The sequence below is a fragment of the Aegilops tauschii genome, chromosome 7 (genome assembly GCF_002575655.3).
Source record: "Aegilops tauschii subsp. strangulata cultivar AL8/78 chromosome 7, Aet v6.0, whole genome shotgun sequence".
Lineage (NCBI taxonomy): Eukaryota > Viridiplantae > Streptophyta > Magnoliopsida > Poales > Poaceae > Aegilops > Aegilops tauschii.
In genome coordinates, this window is record NC_053041.3 from 632,100,617 (window position 1) to 632,119,478 (window position 18,862).

At 46.2% G+C, this 18,862-nt stretch overlaps 1 protein-coding gene and 1 non-coding gene across 2 annotated transcripts; both read right to left on the minus strand.

Moving 5' to 3' along the window:
- Positions 1-390: 390 nt before the first annotated feature.
- LOC109753771 (uncharacterized) lies at positions 391-2,847 on the minus strand. Its single transcript, XR_012189943.1, has 2 exons — positions 2,313-2,847; positions 391-776 (listed from the first exon to the last, which is right to left on the minus strand). It is a non-coding gene; the product is annotated as an uncharacterized protein (transcript).
- Positions 2,848-5,990: 3,143 nt separating this feature from the next.
- Positions 5,991-7,966, minus strand: LOC109753768 (alpha carbonic anhydrase 5). Its single transcript, XM_020312692.4, has 6 exons — positions 7,700-7,966; positions 7,134-7,561; positions 6,864-7,031; positions 6,586-6,639; positions 6,341-6,498; positions 5,991-6,243 (listed from the first exon to the last, which is right to left on the minus strand). Exons 1-5 carry the CDS (start codon positions 7,926-7,928, stop codon positions 6,391-6,393), a joined length of 987 nt encoding a protein of 328 aa, XP_020168281.1. The 5' UTR covers positions 7,929-7,966; the 3' UTR covers positions 5,991-6,243; positions 6,341-6,390.
- Between the last annotated feature and the right edge of the window lie 10,896 nt (positions 7,967-18,862).

The following is an 18,862-nucleotide window of genomic DNA, read 5'->3' on the forward strand; positions in this document are numbered from 1 at the left end:
GTAGCCTACCGTTGTAAGTCATTGTAGCACGAGTGAAGGAGTGCTCCTATTTGACACACCTCAAATACACGACCGGACGCCTGAAGCGAGGCGCAAATTGGCCAACCCATGCTCACGAGCTCATTTCAGCGGGCTTCCTTTTTTTTTTTTCTTTGTGATTGTATGGCATCTTTTCTAAAAAGAAATTGTTAGAATTTACATAGAGCTAAATTAAAAACCAATATAGAAAAATAGAAAAAATATATTAGAAAAACAGGTTAGTATGTTAAAAAAAGGTTCACCGTATAAGAAGAAAACTTTACCGTACATTAAGAAAAGTTCACTGTATATAAAAAAGAACAGTGTATAAGAAGTAAAATGTTTAGTGTGTATTTAAAAAAGTTCATCGTGTAATACAAAATAAATTCACCGTACACTAAATAAATGTTCAGTTTGCATTTTAACAATGTTCACCATATATTAGAAAAATAAAAGTGCAGAAATAAAGGAAAATTAGGAACACTAGAAAAATGTTCAGTTTGTATTTTAACAATGTTCACCATATTAGAAAAATAAAAGCGCAAAAATAAAAGAAAAGTAGGAAAAAATGAAGAAAAAACAGACAAAGAAGAAAAGAACCAGCAAATAAAAAAGCAACAATTAAAAATAATAAAAGAAAAAGAAAGTAACCACAGCGAACCAAACAACATACACGCGTGTGCAGCGGAGCCCCGAACTAGGCCGGCCCGTTGCGTCTCGCTTGAAGGCGGATGCTCCAGTCAAATTGGATCCACCTTCTATCCACAAAAATCACGTGTTATATATGGTAAGCAACACAAACTTGATATCTATATAAAACAAATCTTCTGTCCGCAAAAAAAAAGAAAGAGATCGACCTTAGTGAAGGGGCATCTCGGCTAGGATCAGGAATGGCTGCGGCGGCGGTGTTGCGTCTTGTAAGTTGTAAGTGTTCCTTAGAGCATCTCCAGCCGCGTTCCCAATGCGTCCCCTTAAGCGATTTTTTAGCGGCGGCGGGTGAAAATTGGCCCAGTCACGCCTCTAGGAGCCCGTTTTTCGCTGGGTTGGGTCAAAATTGGGGCTGGCGGACCCAGGCTGAATCCGGCGCGTTGGGGGGCGCCTGGGAGCGCCGGGGCGAGCGATTTTGGCGCGAACTAACCGCGGGCCCGCCGCGTCAGGGACAGGCGCTCGTCGTCCTCACACCGCCTCGGTTTTCCGCGGGGAATCAATGCCAAGGCTGCCGCCTGTCAGCCTTCCATTGATTCCTCACGGGCGGCGCGGCGACGCCCCCTCCCGTCACGCGTACACACGGCGTCCGGCTATAAAAGCCGACGCCTAGCCCTCGCCTCTGGCCACACCCCGCCGTGCTCTACCTCCCTCTCTCCGCGTGCACCTGCCGCCGACGATCCCCCCTTCTCCCCAAGCCGAGCATCGACGATGGGCGAGCGCTTCCCCGGCGACGCGACGGCGTGCCCACGAGCAGTTCGCCGCTCGGCGCCTTGGCCGCGACGAGGGAGGCATCGTCGTCCTTGACGATAGCGACAATGACGCGCCACCGCCACTGGAACGCCAGGGCGACGCCGGGCAGGAGAAGGCCGACGAGGACGACGGCGAGGATGGCGGCAACGTCGGAGACTTCGCCGCGCTCAAGGCATTCTTCGACCCGTAGTAGTAGTTGCGGCCGTTTTTTTTAAACTTTGTAATGTCATGTTTGTAAAGTTTTTATGTAATCGCCGAACTTTAGCCGAATATTTGTCTAGTTTGCCGAATTTTAGCCAAATTTCTTTTTTTTAAACGCCTTCTGGGGGCGACTATGGGGCCGGCGGCTCGGAAGCCGAAAGCCCCCACGCCGAGTTTAGCGCCGGCTCGCCCCCAGGCGGCGATTTTACACGTCCGCCCAACGGCTGGAGATGCTCTTAGCTACTAAACTGTGTCCTACCTCAAATAATTGCGTTCCTTGGCTACGAAACACGTCTCCTTCTTGGAGCTCGTTGCAATAGCCATTGCTACCAAATACCTAACACATCATCTGCTTTCTATTGATGTGGATAGTGAAGCTGTTGCAGGTGAAAAATCCGAGTCAATCGAGGATCACATCGAACAGAAATATACCACCAGTCGCACGAATCTTCCCTACCCACAGGCCACTTGGTCCAAATGGCAGGACTATGCACGCAATTTACAACATGCAAGAACAGCAACGAAAGTAGAAACAAACAGCATGTATGCAATCCACGCTCCCTTGGTATTCGTCCAGTCGCCGTAGCCATCTAGTGGAAGGTAACAGGCGCCGCGAAAGGCTCTGAAGTCCTCACCATGGGTGTGGTCGGAGAAATTGTTGAGCTGCCGCTCGATCCCGGCGGCGCTCTGCTGATCGATGTTCCGCAGCAGGTTGTCCTTGAAGATCGCGTACCGGCGCTCCTCCCGTACTTGGCCTTCCACTCCACGAAGATCCGCCGCGTCTCCTCCTCGCTCCTCTCCCTGTGCGCCATCTGGATGTCCGCCGCCGCCGCCAGCGACACCAGCAGCAGCAGCAGCGATGCCGCCGCCATGAGAGCCGTGGAGGTGCTCATGACGAGGCCAAGGACGAGGGGAAGGTGGGGGGAGTGGATCAGATCTGTGGAAGGCGGGGATGGAAGTGAGAAAGAGATGTAAGGGGAAGAACAATCAGCGGCGCAATCGTGCAATCAATGCCTTCCATAAATATTGACCTGTACCCAGCGATAATCTGCTGCCCGATAGCAGTGCATTCAAAGTCCAGCCATAAAGCCAGTATTTGACAGATTTCTTTCCGCAGATAGTTCGAGTATGTGCACCATCGGTGCATGGATCGATCCGGCCGAACAAAATTTAAGAAAAGCTACAGCTACTCGCCGTGAATACATGGACAACAACGGTTTTGAATTTCAGTTTCAGAAATATATTAAATCACTGAATTTAACTGAATTTCAGTTTTCATCCCGGCAAATAGACTGAAATATCCACTTGAATTTGATCGAGATATAACCAATTTCTTAAAAAAAATTCAGAAGTAGCAAAAAAATGTTTGAATTCGTGGGTACTACCATAATTCATGAAATATTTTGACTGAAAAGGAAATATTTCAGTATGCAAAAAAATTAATGAAATTTCCAAAATTTTGGTGAATCTACGCTGAAAGTACAAATGCACCCCATTGTAATTTTACTCCGCAGTTGTCGCGATCCCCGTCACATTGTCTCCCAACAACACGTATGTCATTCACTCTAGTGCACCAACATATTGAATCTAAGGGCATCTTAGAGGGTAGATACCCAACTACCTAATGCTATCGCCCATTTATCCCCTATTTTCTACAATTCAAATTCAAAATTTTATTGCGGTTCCGATATATTACAAGCAAACTATATGGAATTAACTTAATCTAAACCAAAACTCTACTGGACAACGGCGATCTACGATGCATGTCCTTCAAGGACACCGCTAGTGCGATCGCCGCCGCTCTAGCCATGGGCGCCACTGTGGCATCTGTCCTGGGATGCAGCGTCCCACTTGCGTTGCAGCCTCTCGGCTGCCTCATGGGCCTTGCGGTGGTCGTCCTCTACCTTGTGGTGGGCGTCGTGCTCGGATTAGATGGTAGCCAAACAGAGAAACTCTTGAATGAGCAGGCGCAGGCGGTGGGCCTTAGACTCCTTCATCTTCGACCAGTTTGGAGCCTAGGCCTCAGCGAGAACATGCCGTGAAGCCACATGTGTCTTCGTGAAGGACATCGGCTGGAGCACCCAGCACCATTCCAAGATGAAGGAACGTTGCAAGCGCGACAAGGGCGCCGAACCATATGACGCACTCGCCCGGCCAAGGTAGAACTCATGGTGGGGATGTGGTGGGGATGGATGATGCTAAAGATGGTCGTCGTGATGGGGGGCTTACACCAGTGGGGGCTCTTACACTACTAGAATCAACGTTTATGCCGTGTTTCAAAGAAACTTGGCAGAGCACTTATTAAACTCGGTGAAATCTTCACTGAGCGCCAAACTCGGCTCAGCGCACTCGTTTGGACGGGGCCCGACAATCATTAATACTGCCGAGTGCATTCTATTGAGAACTTGGTGCATATGTCAACAATGTTTGCCAAGTTCTTGCCGAGAAAAAACTTGGCGGACCTCACCATCACAACGAACGCACCGTTAATGGACTTGCGACATGGCACAAACGTTCACCGAGTTTTTCATCCTAAATCTCGACGAAGCCTCACCAATTGAAATAATCCATGTGGCAGAACGCATTGCCTAGTACAAAAAATCTACCTGGTTCATCATTCAGCAGAATTGGGCAATTGTTTGCCGATTTCCACACGCAGAAAACATGTGACCAATTAGGGCGTGCCGCCTGGCACAACTTTATTACCCAGTGCCAAACTTCGCCCAGTTCTTAGAACATAAATTGGGCAAAGAGTTTGCCGAGTTTGCAACTCGGCAAACTCCAACCATTAAGGGATGGCCGCGTGGCACGTTGTCGTCACCTGTTCCACATGTCGCCGAGTTGTATCGACTAAATGAACTCGGCGAAATTTTGACCACTGACTTGCTAATTACATATTTGCCGAGTTCCACACTCGGTGAAATTTGGCTGCAGACTGCCTACTGTTTCTTTGCCGAGTTCCACACTCGATGAAGTTTGACAGTAGACCGCCATATTCTTCATGTTTATATATTTTGTTGGTAGCCCTGTTTTGAAATAAATACATATATATCACTACTAGGGAAAAGCTTATACACAGACGCTTACTAGTTGCACGGGTTTATACCCCTCGCTACTGCTACTTACTAGTAGCGCGGGTTTTTAACCCTCGCTACTACTAATTGGTCTCTACCGTGCCTACCCGGGACATGCCATAGTAGTAGTGAGGGTTATAAACCCGCGCTACTATAAGTTGATAGTAGTAGCGCGGGTTTTTAACCCTCAGATCTGAGCAGGCTGCACAGGATAAACTTGTGCACCGTCGCCTCTGCACCTTTTGTTTATTCATGTACTAATTAATTTCCATATGTTCTACTTTGCAGTGTGAACACTAAGATTGGGAAAAGATGCTCCACCTGCAAATTTGATGTGTTCCACTATATATTTTGTCAGACTAGAACAGATGGAGCGAGAACTTAGTTGAATGGGCATCTGACTAGTATAAGTCCAAACGAGCAAGTTACTAGCAACAAAAAGCAACTCTTGCATGAGTTTGCGTTTACTAGCTACCTTTTCGAATAAAGCCGTGGAGAAGAAGTTGAAGATGACATGAATTTCAGTGTCCTCCGCACGGCAGATAACATTTTGAATAATCTACCCATATTTTGTTACCTGCTCCACATTTTCGTACCTACTCCACAAATCGGCAGGTTAATTAACAACAGAGTACAAACCTAAAATAATCTTATGAATGGGACATCGGCAGAATCGACGAAGGTAGGCACCAATGTATCAAGTGAATCTAGACTTCTTGGCGCTCTGTCTCCGTCTCTCTCGTATAATTTCATGTGATGTCTCGCAGCCTATGGGATAGGCCGATAGGGACAATTGACAAGGGCCCCGGAAAAGTGAGCACGACGTCGTACGGGAGATCCTCCCGTCATGGACGGTTTACAGTGCAGAAGCTGCCTGGTCGATCACATGCATCATGCATGGCTCAATTCATAAGTGTCAAGACTTACCTGAAAACGTACATGCCATGCACATGCAACAACAAGCATAGCACTATCTCAGTATCTCACTGAACTGAGCGTGCTAGCAGGTGCATATAGTGCGGTAAAGAAGGAAGAGCAACAAATATAGATCTGTAACACACTTGTTTTTTGAGATGCTGCAGCACACTTTCTTGAAGAAGAAGAATACATAAATTCAAATAAAAGCTGAAAAAAAACTGTAGTTAAAGATGACAATGATAGAACATAATAAGATGGATTGGATCTGATGTGCAATGATGAAGAAATAAATCCATTAGCTAGCACATCTTAGCAACAAGATGGCACAACCAGCCGTGATTGAGGCACTTTTTATTTAAATATTAATAAAGAAGAAAACTCAAATAAGACAGCGTACTAGATTGAGCACATGTCATCCAAGTATTGAAGATAACAACAACGACACGTCTGTGACTTCGACTTTACTATGGAATTAACAACCGTGCCAAGACCAGAAACATCTCCGCTTGGTGCCGAGTCACGATCGTTGCAATGCTCCATGGAATCGGTCGTTCTTCTTCGTGGTTTCCAACAACTAAGGGCATGGGAAAATATACAGTTTCCATTAGAAACAACTATGTATCGACAACAATAAGCTTGTCAAATTAAGGTATGTAAGGAGCTTATCTTACATTAACACGCATGCTGTCTATCCCTCACGCTTGCTGAAGTTTAATGCTAATTACTGATCAGCAGCAGCGTAATAGCGCTCATGGTGATCATCAGGGCAGAAAAAGCTGATATCTCTTCCGTTCACCTTCTGAAGGGGTCTCGCATTCATCTCAAAGCCCTACACACAGTACAAACATACAAATATATGCACTTCGCTTTCTTGACAAAAGATTGGAGAAGTTAATCAGTTTAACAACTTAATTACGTCATGGACGGCGTCGGTGAGAAGCTTCAGTTGGTGACTCGACACGGTGGCAACCTGCAAAAGTAAGTATCTAATTTTGAAATTTTGATCACTATTGTTAGAGAATATCAACAGCGTTAGTGCCAACCTGCAAAAGCATGTATCTACTTTAAAATTTCGATCACTATTGTTAGAGAATATCGGGGGGTTAGTGACCATGTGCCCCTAAGCTGATTTCCCGTAAGTTTAGAATTTGGGTTCTAAATATGGCCGGTAAAAGTCATTAACAACGTAGGTACCCTCTTGATGACGGTCCAGATGACCCCCTCGTCGCACGCCGGCGTTGTGAGGGAGCCCATGTACCGATAGTAGGCTTCGCCATCTCCCCTCGCCTCCCAGGGATCCACCACGCCTACCATCTCCTCCTTCTCCTTGGTGTCTGCTATCCTCCGCAGGTAAGACTCGAGCTGCACAGCGGATTAGTTTTACAACATAAACCCCGTGCCGGATTAAAGAATGATATATATTGGTTGGCAGCAGATGGATAGAGTTAGAGAAACCTAACGTACCTCGTGGAGGAAATGGTCGCGCCTGCCGATCTTGTAGAGGATGCCGATCACGGCAGTCTTGTTCTCGGCGCTGAGGTGAACCATGTGAAGCTCGAGGTTGTACCGGCGTCCGTTTACACGGTGCTCGCTGGGGGAGTGCCAGTGAACCTGCCTGAGGTGGTACGCGGTGCCGTTGATCCACAGGCTCCCGGCGTCGCCGTTGAACTTGACCATGATGTCGTGGCCGCGGTTGACGATGGAGGCCTCTACAGGGAGGTAGGAGTGGTTGAGGTAGCCGAGATTGGGTGCCCGTGAGGTACGGTGGTCGGAGAGGTCGATAGGCGACTGCATCTGCCCGGTACCGCACGTCGCCCACTCCTCCTTGATCTTGCCCCAGTTCTCCGGCCCGTTCTTGGACCCGCGGATGTAGTTGAACTCTGACTCATCGTCTGCATGCAAGAGATATACTCCATTTGGTAAAATTAATTAATGGTGGAAGAATTAATCGAGAAATACAGGTACATGCGCTGGATTTAATATAATATATAAGATATTCGTTTGGTTTGAGAGAGCGGAGCAGAGCTCACCGATTTCATGCTGGGCTCTTGCCGCCAGGACGCCGGCTGAAAGCAGGAGGAGGAGGAGGAGGGCCGAGACCGCGAGGCGGAGGTCGCGAGCTGAACGCATATTTGTGTTTTGTGTTGAGTGCCTGCCGGACGCCCGTTTGCTGATCGATGTGCTACTGCTCGTTAGCTTGGCTATGAAAGGGGAGAAGGTTGGTGGGTCTGTATATACACACACGCGCACACTATACATGCACTAGCTAGCTGGGGTGTTGAAAAGGGGGCACGGTGGTGGGCATGATAGAAAGGACCCTGAGAATTAAACAGGGCACGGTAAGAATATCTTGTCCTCCTGTAGAGGGTTAGCTGAAGCTTTCCCTTTCGGAACCAACAAATTAGTGTGTTCATTTGTGTAGAAGATTCGTCCTTTGCTCTAACATCACGGTAAGGATTAATTAGTGTGCTCATTAGAGCAAAGTGGCTCCCGTATCTATGCAACGTCAATTGACTATTAGGTTTCTCAAGATAGGATGCTTTAGCATCACGTGCTCATGTTGATGATGAGCTCCCACATGCATGAATCTCCTTCTTTTTGAAACAAGCAAAGACACCCACGCACATACATGGGCAGCACCTTAATCAACAACTGATTTAGTTACCTGAATTGTTAGACTATCAACCATTTGGTTTCTTATTGCTCCCTTCAATTCAAAATAATTGAAGTCCTACAACTAAAAACATTATGTTTGACCTGGCCTATAGGAAAATCTGCAAATATATACAATATCAACTATATACATAAATATATATTTCATAATGAATCTAATTAAGCACATTTGGTGCCGTAGATGTTGATATGTTACACATCTAAATGTATGTCAATATGCTAAGATTAGATTTTACGTTTTCCCTTCCTATTAACTTTGTTTTCTTTACCAAGAACATCTAATAACAAATACGTTTGATTATGTGACTTGTTTCTGCCTCTTCTCCTTAATATTAAACTTATTCATTTACAAAGAATCTGTCTAATGCACACGGATAAAATTAATTACACAGGATTTTGTCCAGTACATGTATGACGGGCAGTACATATAATCGAGGTCATTTTTTGTTCAAAGTAATGAAGCGGCCATGTCTCCACACTCATTTTCCTTATAGAACCAGTATAGATTACAGTAGTTCACAAAAATAATCGACACTATCATGAAACGAGATTGAATCTGTGGCTCATGTATCTCCACCAAATTCCATTACATAAACTACTGGAGATTACAGCCATTCATGCACATGCATGCCAAAATCCTCAAAACTAACATGACACGATCATCATCTTCCGGGTTCACAGCCCGAGCCCGTAGTATTAAAAAAGGGAGAGCCTATCATTTGTGAGCTAACGTGGTTTTGACACGGTAAGGAGAGGACTCTCTAATAACTGATCCTAAAGAAGGGTCTGAGGGACTCGAAGGTCCTTTCCACCGCTAGCCGTCGCAAGGCCAGTCATGGCGGCGCTCCCGCTGCTTGCTACGAGTTCATGTACTTTTCCCGCGCCCATCTCCATGTTGTTGGAGAATGCAAGTTTTAGCCATAGGCCACACGAGGGGTGCATCGATCAATCTGAAGGCTTCCCTCAAAACCCGTAAGAAATCCCAAATCCTGTTATGTCATATGTAAATTAGGTGTTTGAATACTAGGCTTAAGATCATGTGACATTTATCCCTAAAGATTGTTTGTAACATGTGATAGGCCTTTTTGCGTAGTCAAGAGAAACACATGATGAGCTCGATCATAACATATGTAAATCATGCAAAAAATGTAACATTGGTGGCACTAAGGTGAAGAGTTTGTAGGCGCAGATGACAACATACAACACAAATATAGCCAAATGAAAATATCTTCGAATATTATTATTTTGAAACCAAGGCAAAAGCTTTTCCTTTTTCATTAATTAAGAAGATTGTTGCTCAGTCAACTGCGGAAAACCAAGTGAAAACCTGAGCCCACTCATGCCGATGGCACATCAAGCTCAACAAAAATAAGCCAACTTCACACACATGAGCCAACGGAAAACTGTTTCATCAAACTAGCCAGCCTCGCATAACTAAAAAAGAGAAGAATCCACAACTGCTATGAGAGGAGCAGACACGGGACTCTCCGTCGTCAATGAAGAACAAGCAATCCACAAGATCATGCACCATCTGCTACTCCAAAAGCGCCCACAACCAACATCAAAGCTCATCTCATTGCCCACACGACACGAAGCAAATGCCACCAAAGTTGCTGAAATTCCAGGGTCACTGCCCTGACTTCCTATGGCTTCACCATGCCTTGCACAGCCTGCCAACACCACCATCCGAGGCCGCCGGTCGGCCAGACGCACCACTGCTTGACCTCGAGCTGCAGTGCCGCACGAACCAATAGTTCACAGCCCAAGCTCTACAGGACGCCCACTCGCAAACCACAACCACTGCACCGGATCATCCGGGCCTGCCGCCTCGATGTTAAGTCAGACAACCCCCTATGAGACGCATCGACCGAGACCCCCCTTACGGCGCAACTTAGTCTGCTATTTTATCTTGTCAGAGTGGATTCGGACAGCTACTTCTCTGAAAGTATGGTTCTTGCCGCCCTCTCTCCTCCCTCCTTGGAGCTCGTCCGATCGTTGGCTGATCCCTTGCTCTCACGTTCGAGTGACCAGGACCAATTTCACCTCAGACCATGGTCAAGTCATAACTGACTGGACAACGTTCTCTCAAGGACCTGCAAAACTCTCTAATGCAGATGATCAAACATTGGAACCTCTCAGCTGCTCCCTCAGGATAGGTAGGCCCACCCCCCTTTCCCGAGAGGCATCCGGGCTGTGTTTCCCCTGTGGCCACATAGTGGAGGTAAAAAACAAAAAAGGGTGGGCTCCGTGCGGTTCGTGTTTTATCACTTTGATCTGTAATTTTGGAGAAATAAATGGCTCACGAGGAATGGAGATACAAATTCTCTATTTGGTCTCGAAGTCCTCATATAACACTTCTTTCAGCAACACAATTGCTGATTCTTCGCGAGATGAAAATCCTTTGTCCTCCGTCTCTAGGGGCATCGCGAATTGCACCCAAGTCATGTGGAGAAGCTGGCCTCGACACACAAACATCGACAATCCGGGGCCACCAATCCAAAGACAAGAGGGAACCACGCAAACATCCGCGTCCTGGATCTCCAAGGCGACAACTCCAAGGACGTTCGACGTAGCCGTCACCGTCGCCCATTCCACTCCAAGGATCTCTAAGAAGTCACAGCGCATGTTAGAGGATCACAAGAAATTGTTAAACCCGAATTGCGAAGCTGACAAGAAAAAGCTGGGCACCACAGTGGAATTGCTGCAATGGAAGGCAGAGAATGGTGTATCTGACAAGGGATTTGGAAAGTTTCTAATAATGATAAAGAATATGCTTCCAAAGGACAACGAATTGCCCAAGTGTACGTACGAAGGAAAGAAGGTTGTCTGCCCTCTAGAGTTAGAGGTGCAGAAGATACATGCATTCCCTAATGACTGCATCCTCTACCGCGGTGAGTACGAGGATTTGAACGCGTGCCCGGTATGCGGTGCATTGCGCTATAAGATCAGCCGCGATGACCCTAGTGATTTCGAGGGCGAGCGCCCCAGGAAAAAGATTCCTGTCAAGGTGATGCGGTTTGCTCCTATAATACCACGGTTGAAACGTTTTTTCCAAAACAAAGAGCATGCCAAGGCGATGCGATGGCACAGAGAAGACCATAAGAAAGACAGAAAGTTGAGAGTACCCGCTGACGGGTCGCAGTGGAGAAAAATCGAGAGAAAGTATAGGGAGGAGTTTGTAGGTAACACAAGGAACATATGGTTTGGTCTAAGCGCAGATGGCATTAATCCTTTTGGGGAGCAGAGCAGCAACCATAGGACATGGCCTGTGACTCTATGTATGTATAACCTTCCTCCTTGGTTGTGCATGAAGCGGAAGTTCATTATGATGCCGGTGCTCATCCAAGGCCCTAAGCAACCCGGCAACGACCTTGATGTGTACCTAAGGCCATTAGTTGAAGAACTCTTACAACTGTGGAATGGAACAGGTGTACGTGCGTGGGATGAGCACAAACAGGAATAATTTGAGCTAGAGTCGTTGCTGTTCGTGACCATCAATGATTGGCCTACTCTCAGTAACCTTTCAAGACAGACAAACAAGGGATACCGTGCATGCCCGCACTATTTGGATGATACCGACAATATATATTTGGATAATTGTAGAAAGAATGTGTACCTGGGGCATCGCTGATTTCTTCTGAGCAGGCATCCCGTAAGAAAGAAAGGCAAGCATTTCAAAGGTGAGGCGGATAACCGGACGAAGCCTCGCCACCGTACTGATACTGATGTACATGATATGGTCAAGGATTTGAAGGTAGTCTTTGGAAAGGGTCCTGGTGGAGAACCTGTTCCAAATGACGCTAACGAACGCGCACCCATGTGGAAGAAGAAATCTATATTTTGGGACCTGCCCTATTGGAAAGACCTAGAGGTCCGCTCCGCAATCGACGTGATGCACGTGACGAAGAATCTTTGCGTGACCCTACTTGGCTTCTTGGACGTGTATGGGAAGACAAAAGATACACCGGAGGCACGGGAGGACCAGCAACGTATGCACGGAAAATACGGCATACATCAGGGTCATGCCACCTACGCTCTTACCAAAGAAGAGAAGGAAATCTTCTTTGAATGCCTGCTCAGTATGAAGGTATCGTCTGGCTTCTCGTCGAATATAAAGGGAATAATAAATATGGCAGAGAAAAAGTTCGAGAACCTGAAGTCTCATGACTGCCACGTGATTATGACGCAACTGCTTCCGGTTGCATTGAGGGGGCTTCTACCGGAAAACATTCGATTAGCCATTGTGAAGCTATGTGCATTCCTCAATGCAATCTCTCATAAGGTAATCGATCCAGAAATCATACCAAGGTTAGAGAATGATTTGGTGCAATGTCTTGTCAGTTTCAAGTTGGTGTTCCCACCTTCGTTCTTCAACATCATGATGCACGTCCTAGTTCAACTATGCGAAGAGATTAACGTTTTGGGTCCTGTATTTCTACACAATATGTTCCCCTTTGAGAGGTTCGTGGGAGTCTTAAAGAAATATCACTGGTGCGCGTCGGTCCTAAACAAACGGTTATTTACCCCTTGCCGCGACGGCATTTGGAACCGTCGCCAAGTGAGTGCGGGAGATAGGGGGGTCCTTCCCACACGACCCAGAAACCGTCGGGGTTAGGGCCCCTACAGTACTCCTACTCGTTTCTGCTCGCATTGCCATCGCAGTCGGTATTCTGTGGTGCTACGTTTACGATGCGCGGCCCATCACAAACGGTTCACTATTATTGAACGTGTATGGTGCGCGGCCCATCACAAACGGTTCACCGTTAAGAAGATTAGCTAATCGTAGTACGAGTGTCAGACAGGATTACGAAACGTCGGACCGTCGTAACATCGTTGTACACGACAACTATCGCACACACTATTCTGTGGTGCAACATTTACGATGCATACTTCATCAGAAATAGTTCATGGTTGTGAATCATGTACGATAAGGCAACTAACACAAACGTTTAGTTTGCCCGCACTGTTTGTGATATTGTCTGACATCGCACACGCTTTGCAAACAGCAACTGTGTGCATGCTTGCACACGTTTCCTCTCTGTGAACTGTCTCGGATTATGGTGCATATCGCAAACGTTTGTGTTTTACCAACCGTGTGTGCCGTACCAACATGGAGAGCGTAATTTCACCGTAATTTAATTGCTGCTTTTCCAAATTGTACCGGATTTGGATTCGAGTTTGAATGTATGCTACAACTTTATTCATATCCATCACGTTCAAACAACCAATGCATTATTCGATTCATAGGTACATATGTTCAAGAATTACATAAGAACCAAATAAAGAATGATGAAGCATAGTTGTATACTTGTACTATTAAAGATGGTAAAGAAAGAGGCAAAATATATTCTGGTTGCTAAACAAGGTGAAGCGGAATGCCCATATTGTGCCCTCCTCCATGCAGAAGGCACGCACGACTCCAGTCCAACCCCTTGTGATGGCCGACCGCCCATCCTTCACAGTCTTCATGAAAACATCTAGATAATCATCGTGTTTTGGTAGAAATACTTTAACGTTTGCATGCCCACCAATCATGTAGTTTGAGAGGTAATCTTGAGTAAACTGCTTTGGCAACCACTGCAAAGGAATAAGATTTCAGACATTGTCATCTAACACAACTCATTATGGGCAGTAAAAAGAAGGCTGCAGAGTTCTTACTTACCATCCTGCAGTTCGCTGTTGTCTTGCATAAAGTGTAAGCAAATATTTTAATTGCCATCTTTGGACCCATTTTACTAACAATCTTTATCAGCTTCCTCACTTAATGCTGGTTCATCGATATCTCATTGCCCCATACGCAGAAAGGGTCGAAACGCGGATCTTTATCAATGACATATGTACCTAAAAGCACCAAGTTAATATTAGAACCTAAACAGCAATTGCACAATGATGTAGTACAACACTCTTTTATAATGTCTATATACATCCATATGTGGTAGTCCATTTGAAATCCCTAAAAAGAAAAATATTTAGGAACGGAGGGAGTATCTTATAACATCCAATATACTCACATATTAGATGAATTAACATCTTATATTATGGGCCGGAAGGAGTTTAGTTCATTCTTACAGATTATCTGCTGCCGTATCCACGGGTTACAGTTAGTTTGAGCCAGTTTGGGCTCAAATAGCCCTAAAGTATATCTAAACATGAGGGCTAGTTTGAGGTAGTTGCATCTATAACTCACCCAAAAAAACTAGTATCCAACCCAAGAGGTGCTAATTGGAGCTAGTTCTCCTAGTGCATTTATTGTCAATCTAACCCTGCCATCCAAACAACTCTTTGGATGGAGTTAGTTCAGGGTTAGTAATGAGCTAGAAACTAACTCTAACCTCTAGCTAAGTTGAGTATCCAAACAGGGTTGTGTTGTTGCTGTTGTTGCTGCTGCTGCTCTTCTACGTATATCTAGACATCATTAGAACATTAATGTAACACTCTTCCTTGTTGCTATGTAGCCTAGGATTGCATATTTAGACATTAAGTACAGTGCATGTTGCTATGTAGCCTCAGATATATTACATATGGCCCTAGTTAACGTAAGGAAAAATGGGTTGTAGATATATTCAGTTAAAAGACCGATTCACCGATTAGTCCCTTATCAGCCGCCGGCTTATATGGTACCAACTATGGATATCCTGAACAGTGAGCAGATATAAGCCATGGGATGAAACTAACCTCGATGGAAAATAGTAGTCGTTCCCAAAATTGTCCTGTGTAGGTACATCAAGAAGCATGTTAAGCACAACAGGCTAAACATCAACCAAAATTACACATGGCAGACAAAATAATCTCCAAAAGATAGCTTCAGTGTGCAGGTTTAAGCATGCTAGTAAAGCAAAACAAGTGGAAATGTGTGCTAACTACAACAGGCCAAACATTTAACAACAAGCAAACATGGTCATTCAAACTGGTATTGTGCCGGTCTAAGTACACTGGTTATGGTTAAATAAAAATGGAAAGGCGTGTTAACTACAAGATGCAGCAACCAAATGTAGTCATTCATAGTGGTATTGTTGAAACTGGTACTGATGAAATTGAACTGCACAGTTCATACTTGCACATATAGAACATCACGTTGTGAATAACTAGAATAAACAAGGCATACTACGAACAACCAAAGATAGCATTTGAAACTGAACATATGCTAACTACAAACAACCAAACAATCAAATAACTTTAAAAGAGGCATATGCTAGCTATAACAAGCATAACAAGAAGCAAATATATGCATTCCTATCGGTATGTTTAAAACTGGATTGCTGAAATGTACTGCACAGTAAATAATTGCACATATAGAGCATCACATTGTGAACAACTGAAATAAACAAATCATGGGTTTCCTCACTTGTCACAGATGGGCTCGTTCCCATGGGAAGAGCACGGACCCTGGATGCGCTCCATGTTGTTGCAGATGGGCTCCTTCCCCTTGGAAGAGCACGGCTGTAGGGTGCCCTCCCTGATGTCGCAGACGGGCGCTTTCCCCTTGGAAGAGCAGATGGGCTCTTTCCCCTTGGAAGAGCCGGAGAGGGTGCCCTCCTCGTGGTCGCCGTTGATGAGGTCTGACTTGGAAGCTGTCGATCCCAAGCCAGCGTCGCAGAACGTGTCCTTCAGAAATGACAAAAGGGGCTCGATGGCGATGTAGAATGGCAAATTGTTGACAGCGAGCCAGAGGAGATCAGTGGCGGGGCAATGGATGAGATCGATGGCGGTTGAACCCGAGGGGTTGGGGGTGGGCCACTTAACCTGTGACATAGCCCGCCTCAGGGCGTCGCTGTCGATGACCTCGATGTCGTAGCCGGCGGACGAGACATGCCCGCTGCTTGAGTGCCTGCCGCCAGTAATGGTCGTCAGCTTCCACGGCGACGTCGGGCGAAGATACTGCTATACACCTCTCTTGGGCCAGTCGCTCCTCGAGCTCCACGGGAAGCGTAACCGGGCTTAGGCTGCGACGCTCTGGAGTGGGGGATGGGGATGGGGATGGGGATCTGTGGGAAAGGGGGCGTTTGGCAGGCGTCAGCTAAGAAACTCAGGGCGGCCTGGGTATGGAGATCGGTGGGTAAGCTGCACGGGCAAACCGGCAGATGTTGACAATGGAGGCCTTGTGGCGGCGGCGGCAATGGGGGGGACTTTGATAGGGTTTCGAGCGAGGGAGGGTGTGTGTGTGTGTGCGCGCGCGCACGCCCGAGGAGGTTTTGGTGTGTGTGTGTGTGGAGGGGGGTGGGGTGTTTGAGGAAACGACGCGGGTACTGAAAATTTTACTACGCGGGAGTCAAACGCGGGAGTGAAATGCCGGGCTATTGAAAATTTTGATGATAGTGCATCGCACACGGTCCGGAGATAACAACCGTGTGTTATGGAAAAAAACCTCGAGGAGGGCATATATTTTCGATGCAGGTGGGATTTGAAACAAGAAGCATTGCACACAGTCCGGAGATAACAACCGCGTGTTATGAAACAGAAAAACCCTCGAGGCGGGCATATATATTTGAGAGGGGGGCCTCGTGGAGCCCAATGTACTCTGCGGATGTGTGCGTGATTGGTGCACCGGCGTGGCACCTGGTTAGTTTGAGTGAACCGTGTCTGTTGCGTCATCCGACTTGTCTAATGTTCATAAATTTGACGAAAAATGATGCAGGAGAGGGTCAGAACTGTAGGATATATGCCCTAGAGGCAATAATAAATGATATTATTTATCTCCGAGTTCATATTATGTTTATGTTCCATGCTATAACTGCAATGATTCTCGAGTCTACAATATCCACGAGGCTCGGAGGAAGACTCATATGCACGTGTGGAATAATAAACGGTAAGAAGTATTCCTAGTCTGGCCTCTAAGACTAGCTCAAGTGTTGCATGATGGTTCTGTTTTCCTGATCATGGGCATGTCTATGCCAGCAACTTTGAGGGCAAAATGTTAAGAGAACATTTGTGTTGAATCGACCCGGATTGATGTTATGCTATGAGATTCATTAATCACAAGTTAATGGTACATAACACAAAGGTGATTAACGTTTGCATGATTCCTTAGACCATGAGAGTATCGAGTTTCTTCATGCTTGCTTCATGAACTTTGGGGTTTGTTAAACGTCATCCGTAAATGGGTGGCTATTACGACGGCTTACGGGTTCATGGAAAAGTGTGTCAAGTAACTTGATAGCTCAAGATTGGGATTTGCTCCTCCGACGATGGAGAGATATCTCTGGGCCCTCTCGGTGTTACGGTATCCATCATCGTCTGGCCAGACACTTTGTGATTTGATCACGGGGATGCCGGAACACGATAACGAGAAAAGAGAACAATACCGGTAACGAGGTAACTAGCATAGTGGACAAGTTGTTGATCCACGGGAATGCCAACATGTCTCACCTCGGGTATTTGTAACATATCGCGAAGCAACAGGAATAGCACACGGCAACTGGAGGTTCACTTGAATATTTATTCGTGTGGGTATACGGGTCAATATGGGTGTCCACGGCTCCGATGTTGATCATTGATCGGAAAGGGTTCCATTCATGTCTATACTTCACAGAACCTATAGGGTCACACGCTTAAGGATCATCTATCTGCTAAATACTAGACAAGGAGTCTGAGAGAAAATCACCGAAAAAGTTTCGGACACCGGAAAAGGTTCCGCAGAAAGAGGTCATCGGATGAGTTTCGATGAAACTGAAAAGTTGTTTCAGGGGATACCATAAAGTCAAATTGGTTTCGGCACATGCCTGATAATTCTTGGAGGGTGCCAGAATCATTCTGGAAGCTTTCTGGAATTTTCTGGGATAATAACCGGATATGTTCCGGAGCTGCCGGAACCACTTCAGATGCTTTTCGCAGATGAAAATCACTAAACCTGAATTGTTTCGGAACGTGTTGAAAATAATTTTGGTGGGTACTGTAAATGTTCTAAGCCCACATAAACATTTTCAGTTCGAACAGACGCTGAAAAATGTCGTCGTGAATAGTGCAAGTGCTTTTTGGGATATTTTATGGTGAGTCACCTTTTGGGATATTTCCAAAAGGCTTCTAGAAGGGCTTGGGGGCCAATCATGCTCCTCATGGGGGTCCCCCAAGGGGGTTGGCCGGCCACATGTGTGGGGCTCCATGGAGCTCCACTTCCCTCCCCATTATGCCCTTCATGTGTGACATTTGCATGGGCATTTTGGGTTTTTGTGAGCCATCCCTACCCCTTGGCTTTCCTATAAATAGAGGAGGAGTGGGCAGCCCAAACCTCATCCCTTCTCACATACAAGTGCCATGCATGATCTGGCTTCTCTCTCCCTCCCAGCGAAATAGTTTCGTAGAGCCGAAAGGCTGTCTGGGTTCCGGCAGGAACTAGTTCTGGACGGCGAAGCCCTGCCGGATAGATGACACCGTATGTGTGCAACTCTGTAGAGAGATCGTAGTTTCGGTCTTAGTTCGTGAGTGCCTCCCGAAGGGCTGTCCGTGTGACCGTCCGAGTTTCGAAGGTCCTCCCGAAGGGCTGTCCGAGTAACCGTTCGAGTTTCAAAGGTCCTCCCGAAGGG

What these genes read in the sequence shown, in the direction of transcription:
- LOC109753768 (XM_020312692.4), bottom strand. Translation starts at nt 7,928, where the DNA reads ATGTATAGTGTGCGCGTGTGTGTATATACAGACCCACCAACCTTCTCC. An exon ending in AAGAGCCCAGCATGAAATCG is followed by an intron (nt 7,562 to 7,699) that starts GTGAGCTCTGCT and finishes TCTTGCATGCAG; the next exon opens with ACGATGAGTCAGAGTTCAAC. An exon ending in TCTGGACCGTCATCAAGAGG is followed by an intron (nt 6,640 to 6,863) that starts GTACCTACGTTG and finishes TTACTTTTGCAG; the next exon opens with GTTGCCACCGTGTCGAGTCA.